Source organism: Cydia splendana, chromosome 6 (assembly GCF_910591565.1).
Source record: "Cydia splendana chromosome 6, ilCydSple1.2, whole genome shotgun sequence".
Classification (NCBI taxonomy): domain Eukaryota; kingdom Metazoa; phylum Arthropoda; class Insecta; order Lepidoptera; family Tortricidae; genus Cydia; species Cydia splendana.
The window spans coordinates 22,229,298-22,246,396 of NC_085965.1; the positions used below are offsets into that span (position 1 = coordinate 22,229,298).

Here is a 17,099-nt window from a genome sequence, read left to right on the forward strand (position 1 = left end):
TAAATACTAATTCTACGAATAGTAAATATGCGTATCAATGTTCTGCTTATTGACTACTCTCGCGAACGACTATTATGCGTAACGAGATTCGGCGAATCGTTACTCTGCCAAACAACCCGTCTGCGAATCGTTGTCGGCGAAACAAAAATCGGCGTATTTTTTTTCGGAATATCAATAGGGCACCGCGAGGGAGATAAGGAGAGCAACTAGCAAACTCAAACCGCGCTCGGCAGCGAGGCCTGAAAGTATCCCACCTTTTATTGCCAAAGACTGTGTATCTGTTCTTGAGAGACCACTACTCTACATATTTAACTTGGCTCTGAAGCAAGCTAGAGTGACTCCTGTGCCAAAGGGCTGCGCCGGCTCGGATATTACACAATACAGACCTATTGCAATACTCTCAGTATTTGGTAAAATATTTGAAACTAACATAGATGTGCGCATTAATCAACATATTTCTTCTAGTCTCGATGAGGCTCAGCATGGTTTTCGTAGCGGTAGATCTACAACTACCAATCACGTATGTTTTGTGGACTATGCGGAATCAGCAATGGATCGTTGTCGACAGATTGATGTGGCATACTTCGATTTTAAGAAGGCTTTCGATCTAGTGGACAATGATCTATTGTTGCAAAAATTTGCAAAGCTGGGATTCATGCCTAAGCTTATTCACTTTTTTGCAGACTACTTGCGCGATCGTAGTCAGTACGTGAGGCTCGGTGGGTTTCAGTCAAAACCATACTATACAAGGTCAGGAATAAGCCAAGGTAGTACACTGGGACCTACCCAGTTTCTCATCATGATTAACGATTTGCCAAGCGTTGTAAGAGCGGCTACTTGCCTCATGTATGCGGATGATCTGTATCGGGGATGGTAGCCCTTGACACTCTCGAACTGAGGCGGAAAATGTTGTTGATGGAGCACTATTATGGCATCATTAACAATAGGATAAACAATTCGTCTGTGTTGGAGCGAATGGGCTTGCACGTGCCTGCGTGGCGAGGGTTGCCTGAGCTGGAGATGCCGCCGCCGCTTGTACGCGTGGCTGCGCGCGCACACCCGGCAAGCTGATAGATAACGCGCCCACGGCTAGGGCACTGGCGTTACTAATTATGATGGCTGTTGAGGGTCATGATATCGATGTATTTGCGGATAGTGCTGGTGGATTTCGCAGAAAATGTTACCAAATTTTAAATGCTCTATTTCCCTGATGATTATTGTGTATATAAATTTGTATCTAATATTTTTTTAATTTGATTTTTTTATTGGTTTTAAATTATATTTGATTATTTTTTACACTGACGTTTGTACATAGGTAAGTATGTAGTTTATTTTTACAATTATTCGACTATGTTGTATCACATTTTTTGACATTTTTATTTTGTGTTAGAATTAAGAAATAACATGTAAACGAGTTGGTGACTTTACTGTAAGTTTATTATGTATCTTGAATAAATGAAATGAAATTATAATCATGTACGTTTGCCCTCAGTGGCGCTCTCAATTAATTTCTACTTTCTGACACCGTAAAAAGCGAAAGATACAAGAGTATGAAGAGTATCTGGAGTATCTATCGGAGCACGTGTAAGCAAGGACTTCACGCACTATAAAAAGATGCTATACTGTGGACATGAAAATGTTGTTTTTCAACGATAACTTTTTGTTGTCCTCGCAAAAATCAACGAAATTTAGTAAGGATCTTGAGAATCTGTTTAGGCCCCGGAGACAACATGCCAATCGCTAACGCTACGTAGCGAACGAAACGCAACTGTCACTGTCATACTATCTATATGGAAGAGTGAGAGAGACACAAAGCGATTCGACGGCGATGCGCTAGCGATCGTCACCTTGGCTAGGCCGCCAGGTCTACCCCTTTCAAATTTTACGATTCTTTATCAACACCACAAAAAGTTATCATCAGAAGACAACAATTTTCATGGCCCAACACAAGTATGGCGTAGTTCTATAGTGTTGCGCGGCACAAACTTGTCCAAAGAAGAATGATATACCACCGATTTGTTTGTGAGACTCATAAACACATTGCAAGATTGCAAAGTGTTGAAATATATTGGCACTTCCCGCCATTCAAACAATAGCTGGAGCACATGTTAAACTCTACTGACACACATTATTATAAATCCCTCTCCCAACAGGTGCGCTAAACCGTGCCAAGACTGTAAATTGCAGTGCACTGCACCTCGTGAGTTCCTTATCCCCCCTCCCACCTTGCCCCCTTTTGTCTTCATTGTTCCTTATCCCCTCCACCTTGCCCCCTGTTTTACCGTTGTGTGAGATTAACCTAATCGATTTCAGAGTAAGTGGTGACAGGGAGCGGTAAAATAGTCGGTTTATTCTGACGCTTTTGTGCCGGTCTTCTTTTGTTTTTAAATCTTGTAGCAGGCTTATGTAACTTCCTGTTTCAAGACAATCGATCCATAAATATATGTACCAGTGGCTCTGTGAGCTTTAGAACTCGGAAATCTCATGGGTCCGCCATTTTGAAACTTTTTCATAAACTAAATCAACAAAAAAAAAATTATAATTATCGAACCTGCTCATCAAATTTCACAAGAATCGATTGAGAAATGCGTCCTGTAGTTAGATTATCCGGACTATTCCGGACAGACCGGCAAGGAGCCGTATAGACAGGTATACGAATGCATTTTTATTTTTTACCCAAGCTGTAACGAGGACCTTCGCTCTAGCTCGATCAATTAATCAAACATATATCTAATACCTTTAAACGAGCAATTCTTGTTTATTTATATATATATATATATTTTTTTTTTTTTTTTTCGGGGGCGATAAATCGATCTAGCTAGGTCTTATCTCTGGGAAAACGCGCATTTTTGAGTTTTTATATGTTTTCCGAGCAAAGCTCGGTCTCCCAGATATTGGTAATTTGTACATGCTAACTGATAACTAAGCATTACATTATGTAAGTACATATGTTTAGTTATCAACACAGTAAATGCCTAATATCTACTGTTTAATTGTTTATTTGTATTTCCGTTTTGAAATTCGATCGAAATGGGTTCCCTCGTCTATACATAGGCATTTCAAAGTCTACGAGTTTCAGGTTAGTGCATCTAGTTATAGCCCGGTCTAGATTCCGCGATTCCTGCAATTGTATCTGGAGCGGAGTTATCTAATGCACCGGTTCCTGGTTGGCGCCCGAAATACACCGGCATCTCTCGCTTGTCCCGCTCACACATAAATCTAAAGGTGCATTTACATGGAACGAGTTTCACGGTTTGCGGCTATAATCGTTTATGATATGACCCAAACCGTGTAACCTTTAAACGTCTATAAACGTCTTTCCTGTTGTTGTGTGGAGAGGCGGATGAAAGAATAAATATTTATGAATAAACAGATAAAGAAAAGAATGACACACGTTTGACACATGTAGTAGTGGTGTGACCAGTATCCTTACGGATCTCCAATACCTATAAACGGCCAATTACCGACGACCGGTCTGGCCTAGTGGGTAGCGACCCTGCCTGTGAAGCCGATGGTCCTGGGTTCGAATCCGGTAAGGGCATTTATTTGTGTGATGAACACAAATATTTGTACCTGAGTCATGGGTGTTTTCTATGTATATAAGTATGTATTTATCTATATAAGTATGTATATCATCGCCTAGCAGCCATAGTACAAGCTTTGCTTAGTTTGGGGCTAGGTTGATCTGTGTAAGATGTCCCCTGATATTTATTTATTGTATTTATTTATTTAATTCGAACGAACACTGATATCAGAAAGACGTCTAAGTTATTTCATTCAAAATATCGTGCATATCGCTCGTACTTGCCTGTACATGTATAGGCGCGGGCGAGCTGCACGATAACTAAATGACATCATCAATTCATCATTGACACATTCTGATGTCAGTGTATGTTCGAATTGGCCTGTTTTGCTGATTATCAATAACAAACCGTTAGAATACTCGCATTAATTGGATTTTAAAAATGTTGGTGTTTCATTTGCACGAAATCTTTTTATTTAACAAGCCAAGGCAATCATCACTCTCCGTTGTGCATAATTGCACGTATAGTTTACTTATGTTAATCTACATCGGTAGATTAGGTAAATCAGTAGATATATAAGATACCTATTCTTAATTGCTATAAAATATACCATTTCAGAAAACAATTGATTAAAGATAGAGGCAGACAATAATCGTATTACAGATGTAGTGCATAATTGTTTTCCATCGTATTTTCTCGGAAATGTTCGTATTTGTCATGCTACTTCAGTCAACCTCAGTACTTTTTGTACCGAGACTGACCGAAATAGCAATTTAAGACACGTTCCTACGTTTCCGTCAAAATATATGAGGGAAAATAATTATGCACTACATCCATCGATTGGTGAAACTCGCACCATGTAAATGGGCCTTAATAGAAATAGTTTCAGCAGGCCGTTTATAACGTAAAGGTGACTTTATTTATTTTTGATGGCGACGGAAACGACATTTAAACGCGGCCGCTCTAATATACGATGTTCTTTTCACTAGAGTCGAAAATGTTTGGAGATCTTTTATGTTTTAAATCTGGCGGCGTTCCGTTGTATCCACAAATAACTGTTGCATTTGTGATGTTCTCAGGCAAAAGTTACGTCGTCTAATGTTATAAAGATGCAATCATAAAGTCTCCCATTTGATAACTGTAGGGGAGAGGGGGGCAGCCTGGTACACTTTTTACATTAATTGTCATAGTTCAAAATATTACTTCTTGAAACCAGTTTTAAGCCTCTACACAATAACCTACGTTATTAACCTATGTAATTACTGCATTTGCACATATATAAAGCTAAAGATAATAGTACAAATTAGATTTACGCAACTCAAGGAATAATGTTCGATACTGCCCCAAGAGTGGGTAGCTTTGAACTTACATGGGGCAGATTTGAAAAATGGGCTGTAACGGCAATAATATCGAGATATACGCGTTTTTTTATCTGTACTGGGTACTGTACGGCTACCACCAGTTTTGACATTGACATAACGTTCACGTTTACGTAACTTACTTTCTATGCATCTCGCTCGTACTCGCATATGCGAGCAATAGTGCAAGCGAGATGTACAGAAAGTAAATTACGTAGACGTGAGCGTTATGTCAATGTTAAAACTGATGGTAGAGGCTCTGTTTGTCACTATAAATAATCGTGTTAACAGTTTACTCGTATAATTTGCAGTTACAACAAAGATGGGGTAGTTTTGTACATTCATGTTTTTTGGAGTGTTCAAAGGTGCCTCAGAGGGAGTACGTTTGAAAAACATTGAAATCTTACTAAAGCTACCCCCTTGGGGCAGTTTTGCACATACCATTTTTCAAAACTACCCCAATAATGCTTTAACAGCGGATTATATGAGTATTTATTATATTTTGGTTCTCTGTGATTCTTTTTATTTTTATAATTCCTTACCATTTTTACCTGTTAACAAATAAATCAATAAACTGCAATGTTTTAATTATTTATAGAATACTAATTTAATATTTTTAATATTGTACCTAAATACAAAATTCTAATATAATTATATTATATTAAACATAACTAAACGTAATAAGTACTGAAACACTTAGTTCATGGAATTTAGGTAAATGCAATCGGGGCAGATATGAACATTTCTTATGGCCGGGGTAGTTTAGAACAGACTGCTAATCAAAACTGCCTCCTATTTATTTTTCATAACTACCTCAACACCTACTTAAAAAAATAAACGTCGTTATTTTGTAGAAACATTGCAAATTTTGATTATTCATCCTTCGTCACTAAACATAATAGATTATTCTATTTAATAAATTAAGTTTCAGTAACCACTTCCTTCAAATACAGCCTGAGAAACCTTACAAATCTGCACAAATACCGCTAGCGGGTAGCATCGAAAACAAACTAAGCTACTGGCTCGTTCATGTTCTGTCAAACTTCAAATATGTCAGGTGACAGTTGTGTGGGTCGATGTTACAAGCCCAAAATATGGATTTGTATCATTATCGCATCAAAAATACATTTTTAAACGCATTTGTTCTAAGCTGCCTCCAGTGATAGCTACCCCCTCTCCCCTATACGGCTACCACCAGTTTCACACTGACATATTCGCTAGCGTGTGCAAGTAACTTACTTTCTATGCATCTCGCTCGTGCTCGCAAATTAGTGCGAGTGAGATGTAGAGAGTGCTGTGTTCGATTTTTTTACCAACTCAATAGAAACCAATGTTATAAACGTTATAATTTTGTCTCTGAATGTCACATTTGTTACATCGCGTAGCATTTTTAAATGGAGCGTCGTATTTCAAAGCTGAAATGTGTCGTACACTCGTCTTCACTTCGGACATTGTGTACGGTGAAGTGTCAAGTCATGTAAGCTTGCCAATTGAAAAAAAAAATAGTTATTTACTGTCAACTTGATTTTTTTATCTAACTAAACCACAGAATACAATTATTTCAGTCAAGAACTATTTAGAATATACTTTAAATATAAATAACAAATACATTATTATAAACTTATCCATAACAGCTTATTTACCACCTTATTAAATTAAACAATCAAACCTCGTTTTTCCCAACCCTTTCTACCATTATTCACAGTTAACTAATATAACAGTAGTTTAACTCCCTTTGTTTGTTTACAGGGCGGCACGATGGCGGGGCAACCCCGCGAGATTCAGCGACTTGGCGTGACATATGTCCCGGCGGCCGTCTTCCGTGAATACTTGCAGGGGTTGGCTGCCACCACGTTCGCGTGAGTACTACATGACACCGAGTCCCAGTGCCCTTACAATAACACTGCCCTTACCACTCTAGCGGGCACGGTGCCCAGTCCCAGTTACTGAGCTAGAAAATGCAAGGATCTCGTTCTTGGACTGTACGGCATACGCATTATACGCACACATGAGATTACCGCATTATGGCATAGATCTAATATTTTTTACGAGGTAATTTTATTTTCGTGGTTTTCTCAGAAATATTTTTACGAGTAGTTACGGTCACGGACTTTATTTGTTGATCCATTTTGGATTCAAGCTAATTTGGCTGCCAATACCAAAAAGAATAGATAGTATAGAGGGGTCCTGTCATTGTAAATTTTGTGGTCACTGTAAATTTACTGCCATCTATCGACACACGACTAAAACTCAAAATGAAAACGTATAAAGTTATCAAAAAATGTATATATATGGATAAATGATTTTATTATTTTTATATCATTTTGATCCATGTTCATTCACTAATATCTATGTGTTAAAATTGTTAAATATGAAACGGTGTCGTCACGCCATCTAGCCGAGGATAGGCTAAAGGTGTGTGCGCCATCTATTCGAGAATGACTTTTGCTTCAATTCCGAGGCACGTTTTTTCCTTAGACTTTATTCGTCTTATACGAAGTTAGATATGTCTTTGCCAATACTAATGGTATGAAATGTCCAATGTAAAGTAAACCCTAAATGGCTCAACAATTAAAGTCCGTGACTGTACATTATCTGTTGTGTTGTCTAGTTAGGTACTTTTTATAATTCTGAATATCACTTGAGACAGTAAAGACACTGTATTCGGGCTAAGTGAATACTCTTTTAATATTGTTGTGTACAAATGTATTGTGTGCGTGTGATGTAATATGTTACTCTCTGTATTATATATTGCTTCTCTCTTTTTAGAGGCTCAGCGTATACCCTCCTAGAACACAACTGCAACCACTTCACCGATGAAGTAGCGCAGTTTCTATGCGGCGCGCGCATACCCAAGCACATCGTGCAACAACCGGAGACGGACTTACCCGCTCCCTTACGCGCTGCTTTGGAAAATTTACTGCGGACTCCAGACGGTGGTCAGGTGAGCTACTAATTGTTAATATTACATGTTATCACAAGCACATCCTGCAAGAACCGGAGACGAAGTTATCCCCGCTCTTCACGCGCTTGAGAATCTGCTTCGAGCACCGGACGGTGGTCAGGTGACTTACTACATTGTTAATATTTTTGACCGGAGAATACCACGAACAGAGACGAAATAAACACCGCCCTTACGCGCTGCGTTGATAAATGTGGTTGCCAGGCGGCTGTTAGGTAAGCTACTACTTGTGAATGTTATATGTATACTCAAGAACATCATGTAACAACTGCAGTCGAAGAAGACTTTACCGCTCCTTTCCGCGGCGCTTTGGTAAACTTGCATCCAATGCTCAGGTAATCTACTGCTTTTGCGTATACTGGGTATGTGTGTGTGCGTTTTTTTTAACTACAAGAGTGAGCCCTAATATGTTAGGAAGCTGCATGCTTAATATGTAACAGGATATTTTCATCGTTAAACTATATAAGAGTTATAAGGCCTTATATATCTGTTTTATTTCATGTAATATGTACCTATGAAATACTGTCTAAACTGTCTTCAAACACAGCAAGCGACAAATTATTGAAATTCAGTTTAATGACATAATACTAGGTACATTTAGTTGATAGATTTTCACAATATTGCAAAGTTGAAATCGAGATTACAACACCTGCCAAAATTGATTAGAGCGCGAAAAATCGCAAAAGTAATTAGTGGAAACGGTGCCATCTGACGGCACCCGCCAAAATTACCCAACGAGTACGTTGACGCGCTTTGTGCGCGATCTATTTCGAAAGTTCATCTAAGACGAAACGAAACAAGCATTACGCGCTAGATGTCTCTGATAGCAAAAAGATTAAAAAGTCCAGAATCTAAAAAATTTTTTACTATAAGTAGAGGCTACGCACATTCCATGCATTCATCATTCATTCCAAATGTATACTAATGAAAAGCTGAAATTCGTCTTTAGCTTTAATGTACGTATAAAATCAATATAATAATTCGAGTATATAATATAAACACTTTTTCATAACACTTGCTCAATATGCGGGCGATATACTTACGTAATATTACCGTATTTAACATTTATTTCGCTGAAATCTTGTTTTTTTCTTCGCATGTGTGATGAAAAACATTGTGTGTAACACGGGCGGCAGTAAAATTGTAACCTTGAGTCACTAAAACCCTTTACCCTTCGGACATCATGTTTCTATTGATTGAGACTCGTTAACAATTTTACCCATACCGCCCTTATTGCACAATGTACTATCGAACAACTTGATTCCCGACCCACTGTGAAACCTTTTCACATTTACTTACGTCATTGGCATTATATTGATTTTGAAGTCAAATTATGATGACACTTAAGCGTTCCTATGCGGATCCGCGTACGAGGAAAGTATTTGATAAAAATAATCGCGGCACACGAGACGTTGATGTATAATGTTGGGTCACAAAATTCACAAATCAGTTCTCTGTTCTCCGTACCTTCGGCACGCTGCGTGCACGAAGTTGCCACTTTCCGGCTCCGTCGAACAGAAAACTAGTATACAAACCTCGGGCAGTAACTAAGAAAAGAAAGCCTCAGATCATATCGCCTCGGCCGACAAACATCAAACATCAAACATCAACATTTATTAAGCAAATAGGCCACAAGGGCACTTTTACACGTCATCATTGAATTTACATAATTACAAGCAAAAATAATAACATCAACAATTTTATAAAATAAAACTAACAATTCAATCTAACGTATTACAATTACTAAGAGATGTATATGGTCTCTTAATGTCTAATTACATAAAAAATACAGATACAAAACACAAAAAAAAAAAATCTATAATATTTAGAGGTGTAAATGTCTCTAGGTGTCAGAACTATAAGATTATATAGTTTATCAAGTTATCCTTAGAGATGTATAGGGTCTCCAAGAGTCAATATCCTGTATAATTAATACATTCATTAAGAGAAAATAAACATACGAGAGCAGAATGAGGCGTCTCACTGTAATTAATTAATAAAAATAAAGTTACTAAGTATAATAGCTTGTGTTAGCTTAAACAGACCAGTCTCCACAAACAGCACCCGTTCACGAGTATGACGCGTATCTCAGCCATCGCCTCCCTCAACCTTCATTCGGGAAAGTGGCGACCCGATCAACGACGCCACCGTAAGCAAAGACTTTTAAGCGAGCATGACATGTTCAAGCTACCGGCCTATAATAATATTAAAATAGTAATAACATGTAGCTGTAAGACACGGCATTATGTGCTCGTATGTTACATAAAAAGACAGTATAGCTTCACATAATTACTAGCCTAAGTTGACTTAGAGATGTAAAGGTCTCTAAGTGTCAGAAACATTAAAAATATAGGTATGTACCATCAAAAATAAAAATAAAATATATAAATAAATACTTAGAGATGTATAAGGTCTCCAAGTGTCCAAAACTAAAATTAAATTAAACAATTTAATCAAGCGAGAACATCATTGTCTCATGTGTCAATTCTACTGGACACTAGCATATTTAATTCACAATGTAAAAAAAAAAAACAATATTTATTTAGCTCTTATTATACTAATGAAATCAAGCTACCTGCTTAAAGGCATCTCTATCGTTTATAAAATCATTTACAGTGTAGTACGCCTTACTTAACAAGGAGCGCTTAATGTGCGACTTAAATTTGTGAAGTGGTAAATTCACTACATCAGTGGGGATTTTGTTATAAAAACGTGTACAGTTCCCGACGAAAGACGTACTAACCTTACGGAGGCGGTGGGCGGGCACAGCAAGCTTATGTTTGTTTCTAGTGTTATAGTTATGGATATCACTGTTAACCTTGAATTCGTGGATGTTTTTCCGAACATACATAATATTCTCTAGTATGTATTGAGATGCAACGGTAAGAATGTTAACTCCTTTGAATTTCTCTCTTAGGGATACTCGAGCGCCCAGTCCATAGATGGAACGTACAGCTCGTTTTTGCAGCACAAATATTGTCTGAATATCTGCCGCTTTTCCCCACAACAGAATTCCATAAGACATAACACTATGGAAGTAACTAAAGTATACCAGCCTGGCCGTCTCTACGTTTGTTAGCTGTTTGATTCTCCTCACTGCATAGGCTGCTGAACTAAGTTTTCCGGCTAGAGTGCCTATATGTGCATGCCATTGCAGTTTGGAGTCTAGAGTGACTCCCAGGAAAACAGTTCGATCCTCAAATTCCAGCGTATCACCTTTTATTTTAATCTTGCTGTTATTTACCTGCTTGACGTTAGGTAGCGTAAACTTGATGCATTTGGTTTTCTTGGCGTTCAAAAGCAAATTGTTTGCCGTAAACCAGTTTACTATGGTAGATAGCGCGTCATTAATGCTCTCGAAGCTATTTTCCTTTCTGTCCACTTTAAATATAAGGGAAGTGTCATCTGCAAATAACACTATATCATGTCTATCTTGCACAACTTTTGGTAAGTCATTAATGTATACCAAAAACAGGAAGGGACCAAGAATTGAACCTTGAGGCACTCCGAGGGCTACCGGAGACCCCGCCGATTGAGGTACGATGAGACCAGGTCAAGGGCACTAGCTTTTATCCCATAGCGGCTTAATTTTCTCTTTAAATTTTCGTGATCAACGCAATCAGTTGCGTGTGATCCGAGACATTTCTTACTTTACTGCCCTAGGTGTGTAATATACAATTGTTCGATTGTACTATAAACGGGCGTGGTTGGCAGGGCTCGGGGCCGGCACGGAGCGGCTCGCGGCGGCAGGACCGACCTCACTAACGCTTACACCCGCTTGCGGCTATCTTTGTGAGTTGCTAATCGAAATAACATGTAGACATCGTTCTTTATACACGGTGGCTAAAAAATAACTGCATTCCCGTTGCCAGGGAGGTTTTGGGATTATACTGAGCGACTTTTACTATGGGACCAACCCCGAAAACGCGAAAAAAATTACCCTCCCATAGAAAATGGACCAGCCATAATGTAAGAAACAGCCAAATTTTTTTTCGTGATTTCGGGGTTGGTCCCATAGTAAAAGTTGCTCAGTATAATCCCAAAACCTCCTTGGCAACAGGAATGCAGTTATTTTTTGCTTACTTAGGACCCAAGCTTGTAATGTTTAAAGTATTTTTAATTATTCCGAATAAAATTAAGCTCTCAGTCCGGGAGATTTTTGCTTGAAATGCTAATTTGTAAGTACAAAGGGTACGATACAACTGAATCGTATCGGTCAGAAGGGACTTAAGAGAGCTAATATGGGGTTGTTTGTTGACAGTCGATCAACGGCGGAGGCGTGCGGTACGACCGACAGGACAGCCCGGACTATCTCACACTCAACACTCAGATCGAGGAGGCCAGGTCAGTAACTGCAGCTTAAATAGGGTATTTGCCTACTAGTCAAATCAGTTACTTTTTTAGGACTGTCAAAACAATGTGCTAATATGGAATTTATATGAAACATTACATCGTGACGTCACGGTCAACTCACCTACTTTTTATATTTCTATCCGATTTATTAAATAGACCTTGTGTTTAAAAATAACTCCTATCCGTGTTTTTCAAATAATTATCTGGTGCTTTATTTCATGCATGGTGTAAAATAATTTATTTTAAATACAGTATAATACCCTATTGCTTGGGTATTTGGTAAACTATGGATTTTTATAAAGCTAAAATATCTATTACCTTTAGCCTACCTCTGTACAGATGTTGTGCATAATTATTTTTCATCGTATTTTCACGCACACTTGTGAACGTGTCTTGCTATTTCAGTCAGTTTCGGTACAAAAAGTACTGATATTGACTGAACTAACATGAGAAATACGAACGTTTCCGAGAAAATACTGTGGAAAACAATTGTGCACTATGTCTGTACTGCTTTATTATTAACCCTGTAGTGATAAGTTTAAGCTTTCGTATGCCTTGTCCCGTATACGTCCCAGACAATTTAGACTGTAATTTACAATTCCAAGGTTATTAATTCAATAGCAAATTTTTGACAAAGGCATACGTAGGGTTGATAGATTTATTAATAATTCGGTGTGTATACGTAGCTGCGTGTATCTGTGTATGGTCTCCTGCTATGGCGCCTGAATAAATTCGTAGAGCAAAATTCTAAGTTTGCGTTGCTAATCGGTTTCGTGTAGGCGTCGAAACGCAAATCCTGTCAATTAAAATCTGTGTACAGTCGTTTTGAGTACTGCTACATATTTTCATAATTTACCTTGCTTAATACCTCATACCTTGTCCTATTCGTACCTATATCTGTCCTCCTTTTGGCCTAGGTTTCCCTCGCGCCAGACCCATAGAACACGGACGCACTCTACCGGAATAGGAACGGATCCGGCGCCGGATCGGATTTACAGAACACTCCTCGCCCTTCCATCTCTCTACGTGTCGTTACGACAAAAACTGTTAACAGCTCGAAATCTTCTAGGGCGGCCCAATATTGTAGGACCATCATGGCGGCCGCCGGATGCCTTTGTCGGGCGGACATTATTCGCATCTCGAACTGTTCGCGCGCTGCTCATGGTCAGCCTAATGTTACGCACAATGGCGTTGTTGCGAGCGATGCGACGATTGCCGAGGCGGCGACGGACCAGAGACGTCCCACGGCGGTGACAGAACAGTACAACTTAAAAATGCGTTTGCCGCGCGATTATTAATCGCATCTCGAACTGGTCGCACCCTGCTCATGTTCAGCCTAATTGCCGAGGCGGCGACGGACAAGTGACGTCCCAAGGCGGTGATAGTGCAACACAACCTTAACGGCTCGGCCAGGACATTGCGCGATTGGTGACGGTGGCAGCAGCAACCATAGGCTCGAGCGAGACAACGATCGGACCTATCGTTCCCACCTATTTGCCGCCGCCGCCGTCGCCAGTCGTGCAAAGTCGTGACCGTGCCGTTAGATGCGTTTGGCGCGCGATTATTAAGCGGATGACGAATCGCAACTATTGCGCGTATTGAGTGACATGGAATCGGCCTGATGGCTTTCCATAATGAAGGGAACAGAAAAAAGTGTGCTTAGTACCAAATACTCAGAGTTATGGGTTATGGATGAGCATAACCTACACAAGATCGATTAAAACGAGATTTTGAAAAGTTTGTGAGAATAAACACAGTATACTAGTGGCGCATTAATGTGAGAAGTCCATAGTTATCTTTAGATATTGCTACTACGAAAAAATAGGCTATGTTCGGATCGGATCCGGCACTGCCTTCGTTTCATTGAAAAAAAAATTCTAAAACTTTTTCAAGAAAAATTATCTAAATATTTGTTTAGTAATTTAGTTAAAAAGTTTCCTTGTTTTTATTTCTTCGGTTGATTAAATAATGTTTTAATGTTGTCAGTATCATTTAGTGAAAGCGACTGATATTTGTAACCCCCAATCAAAAAAAAAATTCAACACTATTTTACTAGAAGTTAGAAAAGTGAAATCGATGCGGCTAGGCCGCCTCGGTGACATTGGAAACAAAAATCGTTATAATACTTATAATTTTGCATGTTTTGCTAACTAATGTTGTTCTTAATTCCTTTAGATACATTTAATTACATGTTTCATGAAATTATTTTAGTTTTCTACACATTTCAAAGAAATCATAATCTGTAGGTAATAGGTACATATTTATTTAGTTATAATAGGATTGTGCGACGTGCGTAGTATGGACAGGATTTGCGTTTCTAAAATAATGTATATACTATATGTATTTGGTCAAGCAAATCTTGTCAGTAGCAAAAGGCGGCAAATTTGAAAAATCGCGGGTTACAACACTGTTTTCGAATAATTCCAAAATCGCGTGTCATCTGTGTTTTATCTGTGGAATGTGGATCATCACAGCCATCATCTTGTTTGTTTACATTCTGAATCGTTGCTATTTCAAGATTTTAAGAGAATTTCTGCTGTGACCATTAAATACCAATATATTAAATAAGATTGTGCATGAACTTAAGCAAAGTCAAGGTGCCTACAATGTACAATCATGCTCGTTGATCGTAAATATTTGTAAAATTTGAGGTTATGATAATTAGAATAGAATAGAATAGAATAGAAATAATTTTATTCGTAAGCACAAACACAAAATAAAAACTTATACTAAACAGAGAAACATAAAAAAGAGAAAGTGCCACGAAATGGTCTCACCTCAGCATGTTGCTGGCGACTTCCAGCGCTGATCTTCCGATAAGACCATCCGGTGAAACAATCACGACAGGTAACATGAATAACAAGAGAATTAACAACAAAATTAATACATACAAAATACAAAGATAGTAATAAGAATACAAAAGACAAAGATAGCAATTAGTCAAGAATACATTACAATAAATTACTATGTATAGTTTTACTACGTACAATACAGCTGTTACATTATCAGGTCAAACTCATCTTGGCCGTACATTACGCCTGACATTACATCTAGCGCCATGCGGCAGCTGCGCAAACTAAACTAAAATGACAAATAAAACAGGTCGATTTGTTACGATCAAAAGCAGTTTAAGCAATATTTTATCGATCATACAGATTTAACTACATATAGAGAGTCACAAGAGGGCGAGAATAACATTTTTAAAAGTAATGTGCTATGGCAATGCAGAGGGAACGTAATCTAAGTGGTAGGTAAGTAAAAGCAGAAACTACATGTTTTGGTTCGATGTACATTGCTGCTTTTCTTAGCGCAATAGGTACTGCTCTTTGAGTGTTGTCCTACTTCACTTTGCTGTACATTGCTACTGACATACTTTGCTTGACAGACTTGGTATAGTTTCTACTCATTATTCAACTCCATCAATTAGTACTAATCTATTTCGGTTTTGTACAAGTAGATCACTGAATTCAACTGGAATGAAGTTTTTTTATGAACGGTGGTAGAATCAACGTAATTTTCGGAGCTAATCTATGTATACCTACTTGTGGTTCGATTGACAAAAGTACGAGAAGTAACTAAGTAGTCGTAATGTTGCGAATGGTATATTAGTGTAGTTCACCGTATAGTCATTTAAAAGATGTAATAAACGGTGTTTCTAAAATAATGTTGTCTACAGGGCCCAGTCAACGGTATTGGAGCAAAGACGTACAGCACTGGCCGATAAGTTGGCCCGCAAGGAGCGCCGTCGCGAAAAGAAACGCCGCAAGCACGGCGGAGGCGACCAGAGCAATGAACAAGGTAGGTTGTGTAGGTAGCAGTGTCAGACGACGGTGCTGGAGCAGAGACGTACCGCACTGGCCGATAAGTTGGCTCGCAAGGAGCGCCGTCGCGAGAAGAAACGCCGCAAGCAAGGCGAGGGCGACCAGAGCAATGAACAAGGTAGGTTGTGTAGGTAGCAGTGTCAGACGACGGTGCTGGAGCAGAGACGTACCGCACTGGCCGATAAGTTGGCTCGCAAGGAGCGCCGTCGCGAGAAGAAACGCCGCAAGCAAGGCGGGGGCGACCAGAGCAATGAACAAGGTAGGTTGTGTAGGTAGCAGGTTCAGACAAGTACTGGAGCAGAGACGTACCGCACTAGCCGATAAGTCGGCTCGCAAGGAGCGCCGTCGCGAGAAGAAACGCCGCAAGCAAGGCGGGGGCGACCAGAGCAATGAACAAGGTAGGTTGTGTAGGTAGCAGTGTCAGACGACGGTGCTGGAGCAGAGACGTACCGCAATGGCCGATAAGTTGGCTCGCAAGGAGCGCCGTCGCGAGAAGAAACGCCGCAAGCACGGCGGGGGCGACCAGAGCAATGAACAAGGTAGGTTGTGTAGGTAGCAGGTTCAGGCAAGTACTGGAGCAGAGACGTACTGCACTGGCAGATAAGCTGTCTCGCGATCAGACCAGTGAACAAGGTAAGTCTGCCACACAACTTACCTTATCTCTAGTCTAAAGGTGCTGGAGCGAAGAGTACTGGTTAATAAACTGACTCGCTGAATTTTCCACATAACTAGAAAAATTAAGAAATTTTCCCATATTTTAAACTAAAGTTTCAATGTCCAAAATAGAAACCAGCTTGATTTATTTCATGTAATTATTTTCTAGTAGTTTCCAAGAATTTTTCCAGCTTTTTGGAATCTATCCGCAACTTGCACACATGTAACAAGTGTAACAACTGATAATGATAGCTCATCGGTCGTTTCATACCGTGCATACACACAACATCAAAATAACCATCTACCACCTCGACAAAAATCCGAAACTCTTGTAAACAATTTGTTAAATATGTAAAACCAGTGCTAAATTCACGTGTCTCTGACTTTATTTAATTTCCTCCATTACCTTAGTCACACAGGAAGAATC

The 17,099-nt window shown here is 39.1% G+C and overlaps 1 protein-coding gene across 1 annotated transcript in view; it reads left to right on the plus strand.

Moving 5' to 3' along the window:
• Positions 1–17,099, plus strand: part of LOC134791786 (uncharacterized) — a 53,244-nt gene that overhangs the window by 13,741 nt on the left and 22,404 nt on the right. Inside the window, exons 3-6 of the mRNA XM_063762943.1 lie at positions 6,632–6,741; positions 7,652–7,826; positions 12,106–12,188; positions 15,874–15,995. Coding sequence (XP_063619013.1) covers positions 6,632–6,741; positions 7,652–7,826; positions 12,106–12,188; positions 15,874–15,995 — 490 coding nt within the window. The remainder of the gene's footprint in view (positions 1–6,631; positions 6,742–7,651; positions 7,827–12,105; positions 12,189–15,873; positions 15,996–17,099) is intronic.